This window comes from Oncorhynchus masou, unplaced genomic scaffold, assembly GCF_036934945.1.
Source record: "Oncorhynchus masou masou isolate Uvic2021 unplaced genomic scaffold, UVic_Omas_1.1 unplaced_scaffold_6031, whole genome shotgun sequence".
NCBI classification, from domain to species: Eukaryota; Metazoa; Chordata; class Actinopteri; order Salmoniformes; family Salmonidae; genus Oncorhynchus; species Oncorhynchus masou.
Genome location: NW_027012455.1, coordinates 3,004 through 19,400, shown reverse-complemented (window position 1 = coordinate 19,400; position 16,397 = coordinate 3,004). Strand labels below are relative to the sequence as shown.

Here is a 16,397-nt window from a genome sequence, read left to right as displayed (position 1 = left end):
GAGAGAGAGGATTAGAGTTAGAGAGGGAAGAGTGGAGGAAAGGGTTAGAGAGAGAGAGAGTGGAGGGAAAGGGTTCGGAGAGAAGAGCAGAGGGAAGGGTTAGAGAGAGAAGTGGGGAGGGAAAGGTTAGAGAGAGAGAGTGGAGGGAAAGGGTTAGAGAGAGAGAGAGAGAAGGTGGAGGGAAGGAGGGTTAGAGAGAGAGAAGAGTGGGAGGGAAAGGGTTAGAGAGAGAGAGAGAGAGTGGAGGGAAAGGGTTAGAGGAGAGAGAGAAGGAAGTGGAGGGAAAGGGGTTAGAGAGGATAGAGAGAGAGAAAGGGTTAGAGAGAGAGAGGAGTGGGAAAGGGTTGGAGAGAGAGAGAAGAGTGGAGGAGAGAGTAGGGTTAGAGGAGAGTTAGAGAGAGAGAGAGGAGTGGAGGGAAAGGGTTAGAGAGAGAGAGAAGAGTGGAGGGAAAGGGTTAGAGAGAGAGAGAGAAGAGCGGAGGGAAAGGGTTAGAGAGAGGGAGAAGAGTGGAGGGAAAGAGTTAGAGAGAGAGAGAAGAGTGGAGGGAAAGGGTTAGGGAGAGAGAAGAGCAGAGGAAAGGGTTAGAGAGAGAGAGAGAGAATAGTGGGGGAAAGGGTTGGGGTTAGAGAGAGAGAGAGAAGTAGTGGAGGGAAAGGGTTGGGGTTAGAGAGAGAAGAATAGTGGGGGGAAAGGGTTGGGGGTTGGAGAGAGAGAGAATGAGTGGGGGAAAGGGTTGGGGTTGGAGAGAGAGAGAGAAGAGTGGGGGGAAAGGGTTGGGGTTGAGAGAGAGAAGAGTGGTGGGAAAGGGTTGGGGTTAGAAAGAGAGAAGAGTGGGAAAGGTTGGGGTTGGAGAGAGAGAGAGAGTGGAGGGAAAGTGGTTAGGGTTAGAGAGAGAAGAGTGGAGGGAAAGGGTTGGGGTTGGAGATGAGAGATGAGTGGGAGGAAAGGGTTGGGGTTGGAGAGAGAGAAGAGTGGAGGGAAAGGGTTAGAGGAGAGAGAGAAGAGTGGGGGAGAAGGGTTGGGGTTGGAGAGAGAGAGAGAAGAGTGGAGGGAAGGGTTGGGGTTGAGAGAGAAGAAGAGTGGAGGGAAAGGGTTAGAGAGAGAGAGAAGAGTGGAGGGAAAGGGTTAGAGAGAGAGAGAAGAGTGGAGGGAAAGGGTTATGGTTAGAGAGAGAGAGAGAAGCGAGAGGGAAAGGGTTAGAGAGAGAGAAAGTGGATGGAAAGGGTTAGGGTAGAAGAAGAGTTTAGGAAAGGGTTAGAGAGAGAGAGAGTAGGGGGGTTAGAGAGAGAGAAGAGTGGAGGGAAAGGGTTAGAGAGAGAGAAGCGTTGTAGGGAAAGGGTTGGAGAGAGAGAGAAGAGCGGAGGGAAAGGGTTAGAGAGAGAGAGTGTGGAGGGAAAGTGAGGGTTAGAGAGAGAGAAGAGTGGAGGGAAAGGGTTAGAGAGAGAGAGAAGGTGGAGGGAAAGGATCGAGAGAGAGAGAGAGGTGGAGAAGGGTTAGAGAGAGAGAGAAGAGTGGATGGGAAGGTAGGGGTTAGAGAGAGAGAAGAGTGGAGGGAAAGGGTTGGGGAGAGAGAGAGAGGGAAGGGTTAAGTGAAGAGAGAGTGGATGGAAAGGGTTAGGGTTAGAGAGAGAGAAGAGTTTAGGGAAAGGGTTAGAGGAGAGAAGAGCGGGGGAAAGGGTTAGAGAGAGAGAGAAGTGGAGGGAAAGGGTTAGGGAGAGAGAGAGAAGAGTGGAGGGAAAGGGTTAAAGAGAGAGAGAGAAGAGTTAGGGAGGGAGAAGAGTTTAGGGAAAGGGTTAGAGGGAGAGAAGAGCGGGGGAAAGGGTTAGAGAGAGAAGAGAGGGAGGGAAAGGGTTAGAGAGAGAAAATAGTGGAGGAAAGGGTTAGAGAGAGAGAGAGAGTGGGAGGGAAAGAGTTAGAGAGAGAGAGAAGAGTGGAGGGAAAGGGTTAGGGTTAGAGAGAGAGAGAAGAGTGGAGGGAAAGGGTTGGGGTTTGGAGAGAGAAAATAGTGGAGGGAAGGGTTAGAGAGAGAGAAGAGTGGAGGGAAAGGGTTAGAGAGAGAGAAGAGTGGAGGGAAAGGGGTTAGGTTAGAGAGAGAGAGAAGAATGGAGGGAAAGGGTTAGGGTGAGAGAGAGAGAAGAAGTGGAAGGAAAGGGTTAGAGAGAGAGAGAGTGAGAGGAAGGGTTGGGGTTAGAGAGAGAGAATGAGTGGGGGAAAGGGTTGGAGAGAGAGAGGAGAAGAGTGGGGGAAAGGGTTGGGGTTAGAGAGAGAGAGATGAGTGAAGGGAAAGGGTTAGGGTTAGAGAGAGAGAGAAGAGTGGAGGGGAAAGGGTTAGAGAGAGAGAGAAGAGTGGATGGAAAGGGTTAGAGAGAGAGAGAAGATTTTAGGGAAAGGGTTAGGGGTTAGAGAGAGAGAAGAGCGGAGGGAAAGGGTTGGGGTTAGAGAGAGAAGAGTGGAGGGAAAGGGGTTGGGGTTAGAGAGGAGAAGAGCGGAGGGAAAGGGTTGGGGTTAGAGAGAAGGGGATTAGAGAGAGAGAGAAGAGCGGAGGGAAAGGGTTCGAGAGAGAGAGAAGAGAGCGGAGGGAAAGGGTTAGAGAGAGAGAGAAGAGTGGAGGGAAAGGCTGGGGTTAGAGGAGAGAGAGAGAGGAAGGAAAGGGTTAGAGAGAGAGAGAAGAGTGGAGGGAAAGGGTTCAGAGAGAGAAGAGGGAGGAAAGGGTTAGAGAGAGAGAAGGGTGGAGGGAAAAGGTTGGGTTTGAGAGAGAGAAGAGTTTTAGGGAAAGGGTTAGAGAGAGAGAGAGAGAGAGGAGGGAAAAGGGTTAGAGAGAGAGAGAGAGAGAGAGAGGAGGGAAAGGGTTCGAGAGAGAGAGAAAGAGTGGAGGGAAAGGGTTCGAGAGAGAGAGAAGTAGTGGAGGGAAAGAGTTAGAGAGAGAGAAGAGAGGAGTGAAAGGGATAGGGTTAGAGAGAGAGAGAAGAGCGGAGGGAAAGGTTAGGGTTAGAGAGAGAAGTGTTGTAGGGAAAGGGTTAGAGAGAGAGAGAAGAGTGGAGGGAAAGGGTTAGGGTTAGAGAGAGAGAGAAAAGTGGAGGGAAAGGGTTAGAGAGAGAGAGAGTAGTGGAGGGAAAAGGGAGAGAGAGAGAGAGAAGAGAGCGGAGGGAAAGGGTTAGAGAGAGAGAGAAGAGCGGAGGGAAAGGGTTGTGAGAGAGAGAGAAGGGTGGAGGGAAAGGGTGAGGTTGGGGAGAGAGAGAGAGAGAAGAGTGGAGGGAAAGGGTTAGGAGAGAGAGAAGGGTGGAGGGAAAGGGTTCGAGAGAGAGAGAAGGATGGAGGGAAAGGGTTCGAGAGAGAGAGAGAAGAGTGGGAGGGAAAGGCTTGGGGTTAGAGAGAGAGAAGAGTGGGAGGGGAAAGGGTTGGGGTTTGAGAGAGAGAAGAGCGGAGGGAAAGGGTTCGAGAGAGAGAGAAGAGCGGGAGGGAAAGAGTTAGAGAGAGAGAGAAGAGTGGAGGGGAAAGGGGTTAGAGAGAGAGAGAATAGTGAAAAGGGTTGGGGTTAGAGAGAGAGCGAAAGTGGGGGAAAGGGGTTGGGGTTAGAGAGAGAAGAGTGGAGGAAAGGGTTAGAGAGAGAGAGAAGAGTGGATGGAAAGGGTTAAGCGAGAGAAGATTTTAGGGAAAGGGTTAGTTAGAGAGAGAGAAGAGCGGAGGAAAGGGTTGGGGTTAGAGAGAGAAAGAGCGGAGGAAAGGGTTGGGGGTTAGAGAGAGAGAAGTGGAGGAAAGGGTTGGGGTTAGAGAGAGAGAAGGAGGAAGGAAGGGTTAGAGAGAAAGAAGAGCGGAGGGAAAGGTTTGAGAGAGAAGACGGAGGGAAAGGGTTAGAGAGAAGAGAAGTGGAGGAAAGGGTTGGGGTTGAGGAAAATAGTGGAGGAAAAGGTTAGAGAGAGAGAGAGAAGAGTGGAGGAAAGGGTTCGAGAGAGAGAGAGAGAGAGAGAAGAGTGGAGGGAAAGGGTTAGAGAGAGAAGAGTGGAGAGGGTCAGGGGGTTAGAGAGAGAGAGGAGCGGAGGGGAAGGGTTCGAGAGAGAGAAGAAGAGCGGAGGAAGGGTTCCGAGGAGAAGTGTGGAGGGGAAGGATTAGAGAGAGAGAGAAGAGGGGTGGGAAGGGTTGGGTTAGAGAGAGGTTTAGGGAAAGGGTTAGAGAGAGAGAGTGGAGGGAAGGGTTAGGGTTAGAGAGAGAGAAAGAGTGGAGGGAAAGGGTTAGGGTTAGAGAGAGAAAATAGTGGAGGAAAGGGTTAGAGAGAGAGAGAGAAGAGTGGAGGGAAAGGGTTAGAGAGAGAGAGAGAGAGAGAGAGAGAAGAGCGGAGGAAAAGGGTTAGAGAGAAGTGTGGAGGAAAGAGTTAGAGAGAGAGAAAGAGGGGAGGAAAGGGGTTAGGGTTTGAAGAGAAGAGTTTTAGGCAAAGGGTTAGGTTTGAGAGAGAGAGAAGTGGAGGAAAGGGGTTAGGGTTAGAGAGAGAGAAAATAGTGGAGAAGGGTTAGAAAGTGGAGAAGAAAGTTGAGAGAGAGAGAGAGAGAGAGAGAGTGAAGAGTGGAGGGAAAGGGTTAGAGAGAGAGAGAACAGTGGAGGAAAGGGTTGGGGTTAGAGAGAGAAAGAGAGTGGGGGAAAAGGGTTGGGGTTAGAGAGAGAGAAGAGCGGAGGGAAAGGGTTGGAGAGAGAGAAGAGCAGAGGAAAAGGGGTTAGAGAGAGAGAGAATAGAGGAGAGGGAAATGGTTAGAGAGAGAGAATAGAGGAGGGAAAGAGTTAGAGAGAGAAAGAGTGGAGGAAAGGGTTAGAGAGACAGAAGAGTGGAAAGGGGTTAGAGAGAGAGAAGTGCGGAGGAAAGAGATAGAGAGTGGAAGAGGGGAAGGGTTAGAGAGAGAAGAGTGGAGGGAAAGGGTTAGAGAGAGTGGAGGGAAAGGGTTGGGGTTGAGAGAGAGAGGACGGAGGGAAAGGGTTGGGGGTTAGAGAGAGAAGAGCGGAGGGAAAGGGTTTGAGAGAAGAGAGCGGAGGGAAAGGGTTCGAGAGAGAGAAGAGTGGAGGGAAAGGGTTGGGGTTAGAGAGAGAGAGAGAGAAGAGTGGGGGAAAGGGTTGGTTAGAGAGAAGAAGGCGAGGGGAAAGGGTTGGAGAGAGAGAAGACGGAGGGAAGAGAGAGACAGAGAGAATAGAGGAGGAAAGGGTTAGAGAGAGAGAGAATAGAGGAGGGAAAGGGTTAGAGAGAGAGAAGAGTGGAGGAAGGGTTAGAGAGAGAAGAGTGGAGGGAAAGGGTTAGAGAGAGAGAAGAGTGGAGGGAAAGGGTTAGAGAGAGAGAACAGTGGAGGGAAAGGGGTTGGGGTTAGAGAGAGAGAAGAGTGGAGGGAAAGGGTTGGGGTTGAGAGAGAAGAGTGGAGGAAAGGAGGTTGGAGAGAGAAAGAGCGGAGGGAAAGGGTTAGAGAGAGAGAGAATAGAGGGGGGAAATGATTAGAGAGAGAGAGAATAGAGGAGGAAGAGTTAGAGAGAGAGAAGAGTGGAGGGAAAGGGTTAGAGAGAGAAGAGTGGAGGAAAGGGTTAGAGAGAGAGAAGTGCGGAGGGGAAAGAGATAGAGAGAGAGAAGAGTGGAGGGAAAGGGTTAGAGAGAGAGAAGAGTGGAGGGAAAGGGTTAGAGAGAGAGAAGAGGGGAAAGGGTTAGATAGAGAAAGAGTGGAGGGAGAAAGGGTTAGACAGAGAGAAAAGAGTGGAGGAAAGGGTGAGGGTTAGAGAGAGAGAGAGAAGATTGAGGAAGGGTTAGGGTTTAGAGAAGAGTGGAAGAGTGGAGAAGGGTTAGGGTTAGGAGAGAAAATAGTGGAGGGGAAAGGGTTAGGGTTAGAGAGAGGAGAAGAGCGAGGCAAATGGTTAGAGAGAGAGAGAAGTGGAGGGAAAGGGTTAGAGAGAAGAAAGAGTGGAGGGAAGGGTGAGGGTTAGAGAGAAGAGTGGAGGGAAATGGTTTGAGAGAGAGAGAGAGAGAGAAGAGTGGAGGGAAAGGGTTAGAGAGAGAGAGAGAAGTGGGGGAAAGGGTTAGAGAGAACAGTGGAGGAAAGGGTTGGGGTTAGGAGAGAAGAAGTGGAGGAAAGGGTTGGGGTTCGAGACAGAAGAGTGGGAGGAAAGGGGTTGGGGTTAGAGAGAGAGAGAGAGAAGAGTGGGGAAAGGGTTTGGGGTTAGAAGAGAAGAGCGGAGGGAAAGGGTTGGAGAGAGAGAAGAGCGGAGGAAAGGTTAGAGAGAGAAGAATAGAGGAGGGAAATGGTTAGAGAGAGAGAATAGAGAGGGAAAAGAGTTAGAGAGAAGAGTGGAGGGGAAGGGTTAGAGAGTGAGTGGGAAAGGGTTAGAGAGAGAGTGCGGAGGGGGAAAGAGATAGAGAGAAGAAAGAGTGGAGGGAAGGTTAGAGAGAGAAAGTGGAGGAAAGGGTTAAGAGAGAGAGAGAGAGGAGAGCGGAAGGGGTTGGGGTTAAGAGAGAGAGGAGCGGAGGAAAGGGTTGGGGTTAGAGAGAGAAGAAGAGCGGAGGGAAAGGGTTGAGAGAGAGAAGAGCGGAGGGAAGGGGTTAGAGAGAGAGAGAGGAGGGAAAGGGTTGGGGTTAGAGAGAGGAGCAGAGGGAAAGGGTTCGAGAGAGAGAGTGGAGGGAAAGGGTTCGAGAGAAGAGAAGTGGAGGGAAAGGCTTAGAGAGAGAGAGAGAAGAGGAGGAAAGGTTTGGGGTTAGAGAGAGAAAGAGTGGAGGAAAGGCTTGGGGTTAGAGAGAGAGAGAGTGGAGAGGGAAAGGTTAGGGTTAGAGAGAGAGAAGAGTGGAGGGAAGGGTTAGAGAGAGAGAAAGAGTGGAGGGAAAGGGTTAGGGTTAGAGAGAGAGAGAAGAGCGGGAGGAAAGTGTTAAGAGAGTGAGTGAAGGTGGATGGAAAGGGTTAGGGGTTAGAAAGAGAGAAGAGTTTGGGAAAGGGTTAGAGGGGAGAGAGGAGCGGGGGAAGGGTTAGAGAGAGAGAAGAGTGGAGGAAAGGGTTGGGGTTAGAGAGAGAAAATAGTGGAGGGAAAGGGTTAGAGAGAGAGAGAGAAGAGTGGAGGAAAGGGGTTAGAGAGAGAAAGAAGAGGAAAAGGGTTAGGGTTAGAGAGAGAGAGAGAGAAGAGTGGAGGGAAAGGGTTAGGAGGGTTAAAGGGAGGGAAAGAGGTTGGGGTTGGAGAGAGAGAATAGTGGGGGAAGGGTTGGGGTTAGAGAGAGAGAGAAGTGGGGGAAAGGGTTGGGGTTAGAGAGATGAGTGGAGGGAAAGGGTTAGAGATAGAGAGAAGAGTGGAGGGAAGGGTTAGGGTTAGAGAGAGAGAAGAGTGGAGGAAATGGTTAGGGTTAGAGAAAGAGTGGAGGGGAAATGGTTAGGGTTAGGAGAGAGAAGAGTGGAAGGAAAGGGTTGGGGTTGGAGATAGAGAGATGAGTGGGGGGAAAGGGTTGGGGTTAAAGATAGAGAGAAGAGTGGAGGAAAGGGTTAGGGTTAGGAGAGAGAGAAGAGTGGAGAAAGGGTTAGAGAGAGAGAGAAGCGTGGAGGGAAAGGGTTAGGTTAGAGAGAGAAGAAGAGCGGAGGGAAAGTGTTAAAGAGAGAGAGAAGAGTGGATGGAAAAGGTTAGGAAAGAGAAGAGTGGAAGGAAAGGTTGGGGTTGGAGATAGAGAGAGATGAGGTGGGGAAAGGGTTGGGGTTAGAGATAGAGAGAAGAGTGGAGAAAAGGGTTAGGGTTAGAGAGAGAGAAGAGTGGGAGGGAAAGGGGTTAGAAAGAGGAAAGAGAGAAGAGTTTGGGAAAAGGGTTAGAGGGAGAGAAGAGCGGGGGAAAGGGTTAGAGAGAGAGAGAAGTGGAGGAAAGGGTTAGAGAGAGAGAGAAGCGTTGTAGGGAAGGGTTAGAGAGAAGAAGAGCGGAGGGAAAGGGTTAGAGAGAGAGAGAAGGTTGGAGGGAAAAGGGTGAGGGTTAGAGAGAGAGAGAGAAGAGTGGAGGGAAAGGGTTAGAGAGAGAGAGAGAAGGGTGGAGGGAAAGGGTTCGAGAGAGAGAGAAGAGTGGAGGAAAGGGTTAGGAGAGAGAGAGAAGAGTGGAGGGAAAGGCTTGGGTTAGAGAGAGAGAAGAGCGGAGGAAAGGGTTAGGGTTAGAGAGAAGAGTGGATGGGGGAAAGGGTTGGGGTTAGAGAAAATAGTGGAGGGAAAGGGTTAGAGAGAGAGAAGAGTGGAGGGAAAGGGTTAGAGAAGAAGTGGAGGGAAGGGGTTAGGGTTAGAGAGAGAGAGAGAGAAAGAGTGGAGGAAAGGGTTAGAGAGAGAGAGAAGAGTGGAGGAAAGGTTGGGGGTAAGAGAGAGAGAGAATAGTGGGGGAAAGGGGGTTGGGGTTAGAGAGAGAGAGAAGAGTTGGGGAAAGGGTTGGGGTTAGAGAGAGATGAGTGGGAGGAAAGGGTTAGAGATAGAGAGAAAGAGTGGAGGGAAAGGGGTTAGGGTTAGAGAGAGAGAGAAGGGGGTGGAGGAAAGTGTTAGAGAGAGAGAGAAGAGTGGATGGAAAGGGTTAGAGAGAGAAGAAGAGGGAAAGGGTTAGAGAGAGAGAAGAGTGGAGGAAAGGGTTGAGAGAGAAGAGTGGAGGAAAGGGTTAGAGAGAGAGAGAGAAGAGTGGAGGGAAAGGGTTAGAGAGAGAGAGAGAGAAGAGTGGAGGGAAAGGGTTAGGGTTAGAGAGAGAGAAGAGTGGAGGAAAGGGTTAGGGTTAGAGAAAGAGAAAAGAGTGGGAGGAAAGGGTTAGAGAGAGAGAAGAGTGGAGGAAGGGTTAGAGAGAGAGAGTGGAGGGGGGGAAAGGGTTAGAGAGAGAGAGTGGAGGGAAAGGGTTAGAGAGAGAGAAGAGTGAGGAAAGGGTTAGAGAGAAGAGTGGAGGAAAGGGTTAGGGTTAGAGAGAGTGGAGGAAGGGTTAGAGAGGAGAGAAGAGCGGAGGAAAGTGTTAAAGAGAGAGAGAAGAGTGGATGGAAAGGGTTAGGGTTAGAAAGAAGAAGTGGAAGGAAAGGGTTGGGGTTGGAGATAGAGAGATGAGTGGGGGAAAGGGTTGGGGTTAGAGATAGAGAGAAGAGTGGAGGAAGGGTTAGGGTTAGAGAGAGAGAAGAGTGGAGGGAAAAGGGTTAGAGAAGAGAAGAGTGGAGGGAAAGGGTTAGGGGTTAGAAAGAGAGAAGAGTTTGGGAAAGGGTTAGAGAAGAGTGGAGGGAAAGGTTGAGAGAGAGTGGAGGAGGGAACGGGTTAGAGAGAGAGAGAAGCGTTGTGGGAAAGGGTTAGAGAGAGAGAAGAGCGGAGGGGAAAGGGTTAGAGAGAGAGAGAGGGGGTGGAGGAAAGGGGTGAGGGTTAGAGAGAGAGAAAGAGTGGAGGGAAGGGTTAGAGAGAAGGAGTGGAGGGAAAGGGTTCGAGAAGAGAGAGAGAAGAGTGGAGGGAAAGGGTTAGAGAGAGAAGAGAGTGGAGGGAAAGGCTTGGGGTTAGAGAGAGAGAAGAGTGGAGGGAAAACTTGGGGTTAGAGAGAGAAGAAGAGTGGAGGGAAAGGGTTAGGGTTAGAGAGAGAGAAGTGGAGGAAAGGGTTAGAGAGAGAGAGTGGAGAAGGGTTAGGGTTAGGGTTAGAGAGAGAGAGAAGAGGCGGAGGGAAAGTGTTAAAGAGAGAGAGAAGTGGATAGAAAGGGTTAGGGTTAGAAAGAGAGAAGAGTTTGGGAAAGGGTTAGAGGGAGAGAAGAGCGGAAAAGGGTTAGAGAGAGAGAAGAGTGGAGGGAAAGGGTTAGGAGAGAGACAAGAGTGGAGGGAACGGGTTAGAGAGAGAGAGAAGCGTTGTAGGGAAAGGGTTAGAGAGAGAGAAGAGTGGAGGGAAAGGGGTTAGAGAGGAGAGAGAAGGGTGGAGGGAAAGGGTTAGAGAGGTGGAGGAAAGGGTTCGAGAGAGAGAGAGAAGTGGAGGGAAGGGTTAGAGAGAGAGAGAAGAGTGGGAGAAAGGCTTGGGGTTAGAAGAGAGAGTGGAGGAAAGGGTTTAGGGTTAGAGAAGAAGCGGAGGGAAAGGGGTTAGGGGTTAGAGAGAGAGAGAAGAGTGGATGGAAAGGGTTGGGGGTTAGAGAGAGAAAATAGTGGAGGGGTTAGAGAGAGAGAGTGGAGGGTTAGAGAGAGAGAGAAGAGTGGGGGAAAGGGTTGGGGTTAGAGAGAGAGAGAGAGAGTGGAGGGAAAGGGTTAGAGAGAGAGAGAAGAGTGGAGGGAAAGGGGGTTAGAGAATAGAGAATAGAAAGGGTTGGGGTTAGAGAAGTGGGGGGAAAGGGTTGGGGTTAGAGAGAGAGAGATGAGTGGAGGGGGTTAGAGATAGAGAGAAGAGTGGAGGAAAGGGGTTAGGGTTAGAGAGAGAGAAGAGTGAGGAAATGGATTGGGTTAGAGAGAGAGAAGAGTGGAGGGAAATGGTGGTTAGGGTTAAAGTGGAAGGAAAGGGTTGGGGTTGGAGATAGAGAGATGAGTGGGGGAAAGGGTTGGGGTTAGAGATAGAGAGAAGAGTGGAGGGGAAAGGGTTAGGGTTAGAGAGAGAAGAGTGGAGGGAAAGGGTTAGAGAGAGAGAGAAGCGTGGAGGGAAAGGGTTAGGGTTAGAGAGAGAGAGAGAAGAGCGGAGGGAAAGTGTTAAGAGAGAGAAGAGTGGATGGAAAGGGTTAGGGTTAGAAAGAGAGAAGAGAGTGGAAGGAAAGGGTTGGGGTTGGAGATAGAGAGATGAGTGGGGGGAAGGGTTGTGGTTAGAGATAGAGAGAAGAGTGGAGGGAAAGGGTTAGGGTTAGAGAGAGAGAGAGTGGAGGAAGGGTTAGGGTTAGAAAGAGAGAAGAGTTTGGGAAAGGGGTTAGAGGAGAGAAGAGCGGGGGGAAAGGGTTAGAGAGAGAGAGAAGTGGAGGGAAAGGGTTGAGAGAGAGAGAAGCGTTGTAGGGAAAGGGTTAGAGAGAGAGAAGAGCGGAGGGAAAGGGTTAGAGAGAGAGAAGGTTGGAGGGAAAGGGTGAGGGTTAGAGAGAGAGAGAGAAGAGTGGAGGGAAAGGTTAGAGAGAAGGGTGGAGGGAAAGGGTTCGAGAGAGAGAGAAGAGTGGGAGGGAAAGGGTTAGAGAGAGAGAAGAGTGGAGGGAAAGGCTTGGGGTTAGAGAGAGAGAAGAGCGGAGGGAAAGGGTTAGGGTTAGAGAGAGAGAGAGAAGAGTGGATGGGAAAGGGTTGGGGTTAGAGAGAGAAAATAGTGGAGGGAAAGGGTTAGAGAGAAGAGTGGAGGGAAAGGGTTAGAGAGAGAGAGAAGAGTGGAGGGAAAGGGTTAGGGTTAGAGAGAGAGAGAGAGAGAAGAGTGGAGGGAAAGGGTTAGAGAGAGAGAGAAGTGGAGGAGGGAAAAGGGTTGGGGGTAAGAGAGATAGTGGGGGAAAGGGTTGGGGGTTAGAGAGAGAGAGAGAAGAGTTGGGGAAAGGGTTGGGGTTAGAGAGAGAGAGATGAGTGGAGGGAAGGGGTTAGAGAGAGAGAGAGAAGAGTGAGAAGAGGAAAGGGTTCGAGAGAGAGAGAGAGAGAAGAGTGGAGGGAAAGGTTCGAGAGAGAGAGAGAAGTGGAGGGAAAGGGTTAGAGAGAGAGAGAGAGAGTGGAGGAAAGGGTTAGAGAGAGAGAGAGAGAGAGAGTGGAGGGAAGGGTCGGGGTTAAGAGAGAGAGAAGAGCGGAGGGAAAGGGTTAGAGAGAGAGAGAAGTGTGGAGGGAAAGAGTTAGAGAGAGAGAGAGAAGAGGGGAGGGAAAGGGTTAGGGTTTGAGAGAGAGAAGGGTTTTAGGGAAAGGGTTAGGGTTTGAGAGAGAGAAGAGTTTTAGGGAAAGGGTTAGAGAGAGAGAGAGAAGAGTGGAGGGAAAGGGTTAGGGTTAGAGAGAGAGAGAAGAGTGGAGGGAAAGGGTTAGGGTAAGAGACAGAGAAAATAGTGGAGGGAAAGGGTTCGAGAGAGAGAGAGTGTAGAGTGGAGGGAAAGGGTTAGAGAGAGAGAGAACAGTGGAGGGAAAAGGTTGGGGTTAGAGAGAGAGAATAGTGGGGGAAAGGGTTGGGGTTAGAGAGAGAGAGAGGGGGGGAAAGGGTTGGGGTTAGAGAGAGAGAGATGAGTGGAGGGAAAGGGTTAAGATAGAGAGAAGAGTGGAGGAAAGGGTTAGAGAGAGAGAGAAGAGTGGATGGAAAGGGTTAGCGAGAGAGAGAGAAGAGTTTTAGGGAAAGGGTTAGGGTTAGAGAGAGAGAAGAGTTTTACGGAAAAGGTTAGAGGGAGAGAGAGAAGAGTGGAGGGAAAGGGTTGGGGTTAGAGAGAGAGAAGAGCGGAGGGAAAGGGTTGGGGTTAGAGAGAGAAGAGAGCAGGGAAAGGGTTAGAGAGAGGGAGAAGAAGGGAGGGAAAGGGTTAGGAGCGAGAGAGAGCGGAGGGAAAGGGTTAGAGAGAGAGAAGAGTGGAGGGAAAGGGTTAGAGAGTGGAGAAGAGTGGAGGGAAAGGGGGTTGAGAGAGAGAAAATAGTGGAGGGAAAGGGTTAGACAGAGAGAGAGAAGAGTGGAGGGAAAAGGTTAGAGAGAGAGAGAGAGAGAAGGAGGGGAAGGGTTCGAGAGAGAGAAGAGTGGAGGGAAAGGGTTGGGGTTAGAGAAGAGAAAATAGTGGAGGGAAAGGGGTTAGACAGAGAGAGAGAAGAGTGGAGGGAAAGGGTTCGAGAGAGAGAGAGAAGAGGGAGGGAAAGGGTTAGAGAGAGAGAGAAGTGTGGAGGGAAAGGGTTAGAGAGAGAGAGTGGAGGCAAAGGGTTAGGGTTAGAGAGAGAGAGAAAGAGTGGAGGGAAAGGGGTTAGAGAGAGAGAAAATAGTGGAGGGAAAGGGTTAGAGAGAGAGAGAGAAGAGTGGAGGGAAAGGGTTAGAGAGAGAGAGAGAGAAGAGTGGAGGGAAAGGGTTCGAGAGAGAGAGAGAGAAGAGTGGAGGGAAGGGTTAGAGAGAGAGAAACAGTGGAGGGAAAGGGTTGGGGTTAGAGAGAGAATAGTGGAGGGAAAGGGGTTAGAGAGAAGAAAGAGCGGAGGGAAAGGGTTAGAGAGAGAGAGAAGGGTGGAGGAAAGGGTTGAGGGTTAGAGAGAGAGAGAAAAGTGGAGGAAAGGGGGTTGGAGAGAGAGAGAAGAAGGAGGAAAGGGTTCGAGAGAGAGAGAGAGAAGAGGAGGGAAAGGGTTCGAGAGAGAGAAGAGGAGGGAAAGGGTTCGAGAGAGAGAGAAAGAGTGGAGGAAAGGGTTAGGGTTAGAGAGAGAGAAGAGTGGAGGGAAAGGGTTGGGGTTAGAGAGAGAGAAGAGCGGAGGGAAAGGGTTTGGGTTAGAGAGAGAGAAGAGGGAAAGGGTTTGAGAGAGAGAAAGAGCGGAGGGAAAAGGGTTAGAGAGAGAGAAAGAGCGGAGGGAAAGGGTTAGAGAGAGAGAGAAGAGTGGAGGGAAGGTTAGAGAGAGAGAGAGAGGGAAAGGGTTAGATAGAGAGAGAGAAAAGGGAAAGGGTTAGGGGTTGAGAGAGAGAAGAGTTTTAGGGAAAGGGTTAGAGAGAGAGAGAAGAGTGGAGGGAAAGGGTTTGAGAGAGAGAAGAGTGGAGGGAAAGGGTTAGCGAGAGAGAGAGAAGAGTTTTAGGGAAAGGGTTATGGTTAGAGAGAGAGACAATAGTTAGGGTTAGAGAGAGAGAGAGAGAAGAGCGGAGGGAAAGGGTTAGAGAGAGGGAGTGAAGGGTGGGAGGGAAAGGGTGAGGGTTAGGAGAGAGAGAGAAGAGTGGCAGGGCAAGACCGGGAGAGAGAGAGGGGAGAAGAGTGGAGGGAAAGGGGTTAGGGAGAGAGAGACGAGTGGACGGAAGAGTTAGAGAGAGAGAGAAGAGTGGATGGAAAGAGTTAGAGAGAGAGAGAAGAGTGGAGGGAAAGAGTTAGAGAGAGAGAGAAGAGTGGAGGGAAAGAGTTAGAGAGAGAGAAGAGTGGAGGGAAAGGGTTAGAGAGAGACGAGGGAGGGGAAAGGGTTAGAGAGAGAGAGAGAAGAGTGGAGGGAAAGGGCTGGGGCTAGAGAGAGAGAGAGAGAGAAGAGCGGGAGGGAAAGGGTTCGTAGAGGGAGAGAGAGAGAGAAGAGCGGGAGGGAAAAAGGGTTAGAGAGAGAGAGAAGGGTGGAGGGAAAGGGGAGGGTTGGAGAGAGAGAGAAGAGTGGAGGGAAAGGGTTCGAGAGAGAGAGAGAGAAGAGTGGGAGGGAAAGGGTTCGAGAGAGAGAGAGAGAAGAGTGGAGGGAAAGGGGTTAGAGAGAGAAGAGTGGAGGGAAAAGGGTTGGGTTAGGAGAGAGAGAGAAGAGCGGAGGGGAAAGGGTTTGGGTTAGAGAGAGAGAAGAGCGGAGGGAAACGTTTGAGAGAGAGAGAGCGAGAAGAGCGGAGGGAAAGGGTTAGAGAGAGAGAGAGAAGAGTGGAGGAAAGGGTTAGAGAGAGAGAAGAGTGGAGGGAAAGGGTTAGATGAGAGAGAGAAGAGTTTAGGGAAAGGGTTAGGGGTTGAGAGAGAAGAGTTCTAGGGAAAGGGTTAGAGAGAGAGAAGAGTGGAGGGAAAGTTGGTTAGAGAGAGAAGAGAGTGGAGGGAAAGGGTTAGGAGAGAGAGAGAGAAGAGTGGAGGGAAAGGGTTAGGGTTAGAGAGAGAGAATAGTGGAGGGAAAGGGTTAGGGAGAGAGAAGAGTGGAGGGAAAGGGTTCAGAGAGAAGAGTGGAGGGAAAGGGTTAGAGAGAGAGAGAAGAGTGGAGGGAAAGGGTTGGAGAGAGAGAGAGAGAAGAGTGGAGGGAAAGGGTTAGGGTTAGAGAGAGAGAGAGTGGAGGGAAGAGGGTTAGAGAGAGAGAGAGAAGAGTGGAGGGAAAGGGTTAGAGAGAGAGAGAGAAGGGTGGAGAGAGAGAAAGAGTGGAGGGAAAGGGTTAGAGAGAGAGAGAGAGAAGAGTGGAGGGAAAGGGTTAGGAGGTTAGAGAGAGAGAAGGAAGAGTGGAGGGAAAGGGTTAGAGAGAGAGAGAGAGTGGAGGGAAAGGGGGTTAGAGAGAGAGAAGAGTGGAGGGAAAGGGTTAGAGAGAGAGAGAGAAGAGTGGAGGGAAAGGGTTCGGAGGGAGAGAGAGAGAGAAGAGTGGAGGGAAAGGGTTGAGGGGTTAGAGAGAGAGAAGAGGTGGAGGGAAAGGGTTAGGGAGAGAGAGAGAAGAGCGGAGGAAAGGGTTCGAGAGAGAGAGAGAAGAGCGGAGGGAAAGGGTTAGGAGAGAGAGAGAAGAGTGGAGGGAAAGGGTTAGAGAGGAGAGAAGAGTGGAGGGAAAGGGTTAGGGAGAGAGAGAGAAGAGTTGTGAGGGAAAGGGTTAGAGAGAGAGAGAAGAGTGGAGGGAAAGGGTTAGAGAGAGAGAGAGAAGAGTGGAGGGAAAGGGTTAGGGTTAGAGAGAGAGAGAAATAGTGGAGGGAAAGGGTTAGGGTTAGAGAGAGAGAGAGAAGAGTAGGGAGGGAGAAGGGTTGAGGAAAGGTTAGAGAGAGAGAGAGATTGAGGAAAGGGTTAGAGAGAGAGAGAAGAGTGGAGGGAAAGGGTTAGGGTTAGAGAGAGAGAGAGAGAGAGTGGAGGGAAAGGGTTAGAGAGAGGGAGAAGGGTGGAGGGAAAGGGTGTTAGAGAGAGAGAGAAGAGTGGAGGGAAAGGGTGAGGGTTAGAGAGAGAGAAGAGTGGAGGGAAAGGGTTCGAGAGAGAGAGAGAGAAGAGTGGAGGGAAAGGGTTAGGGTTAGAGAGAGAGAGAGAAGAGCGGAGGGAAAGGGTTAGAGAGAGGGAGAAGGGTGGAGGGAAAGGGTGAGGGTTAGAGAGAGAGAGAAGAGTGGAGGGAAAGGGTTAGGGTTGGAGAGAGAGAGAGAAGAGTGGAGGGAAAGGGTTCGAGAGAGAGAGAGAGAAGAGGAGGGAAAGGGTTTGAGAGAGAGAAGAGTGGAGTGAAAGGTTTTGAGAGAGAGAGAGAGAAGAGTGGAGGGAAAGGGTTAGAGAGAGAGAGAGAAGAGTGGAGGGAAAGGGTTGGGGTTAGAGAGAGAGAAGAGCGGAGGGAAAGGGTTGGGGTTAGAGAGAGAGAAGAGCGGAGGGAAAGGGTTAGAGAGAGAGAGAAGAGTGGAGGGAAAGAGTTAGAGAGAGAGAAGAGTGGAGGGAAAGGGTTAGAGAGAGAGAAGGGTTTAGGAAAGGGTTAGGGGTGAGAGAGAAAGAGTTTTAGGAAAGGGTTAGAGAGAGAGAGAGAGGAGGGAAAGTGTTAGGGTTAGAGAGAGAGAGAGAGAGTGGGGGAAAGGGTTAGGGTTAGAGAGAGAGAAAATAGTGTAGGGAAAGGGTTAGGGGTTAGAGAGAGAGAGAAGAGTGGAGGGAAAGGGTTAGAGAGAGAGAGAAGAGCGGAGGGAAGGGTTAGAGAGAGAGAGAAGA

General features: G+C 50.6%; 1 protein-coding gene across 1 annotated transcript; it reads left to right on the top strand.

The window, feature by feature from the left end:
* Positions 1-12,397: 12,397 nt before the first annotated feature.
* Positions 12,398-13,218, top strand: LOC135536364 (putative uncharacterized protein DDB_G0271982; the record flags this gene model as incomplete). The annotated part of the gene is made up of 4 exons (XM_064962707.1): positions 12,398-12,450; positions 12,522-12,561; positions 12,854-12,904; positions 13,162-13,218. Coding segments are annotated over 4 exons (201 nt in total), but the record flags the coding sequence as incomplete, so codon positions are not given.
* Positions 13,219-16,397: the final 3,179 nt, after the last annotated feature.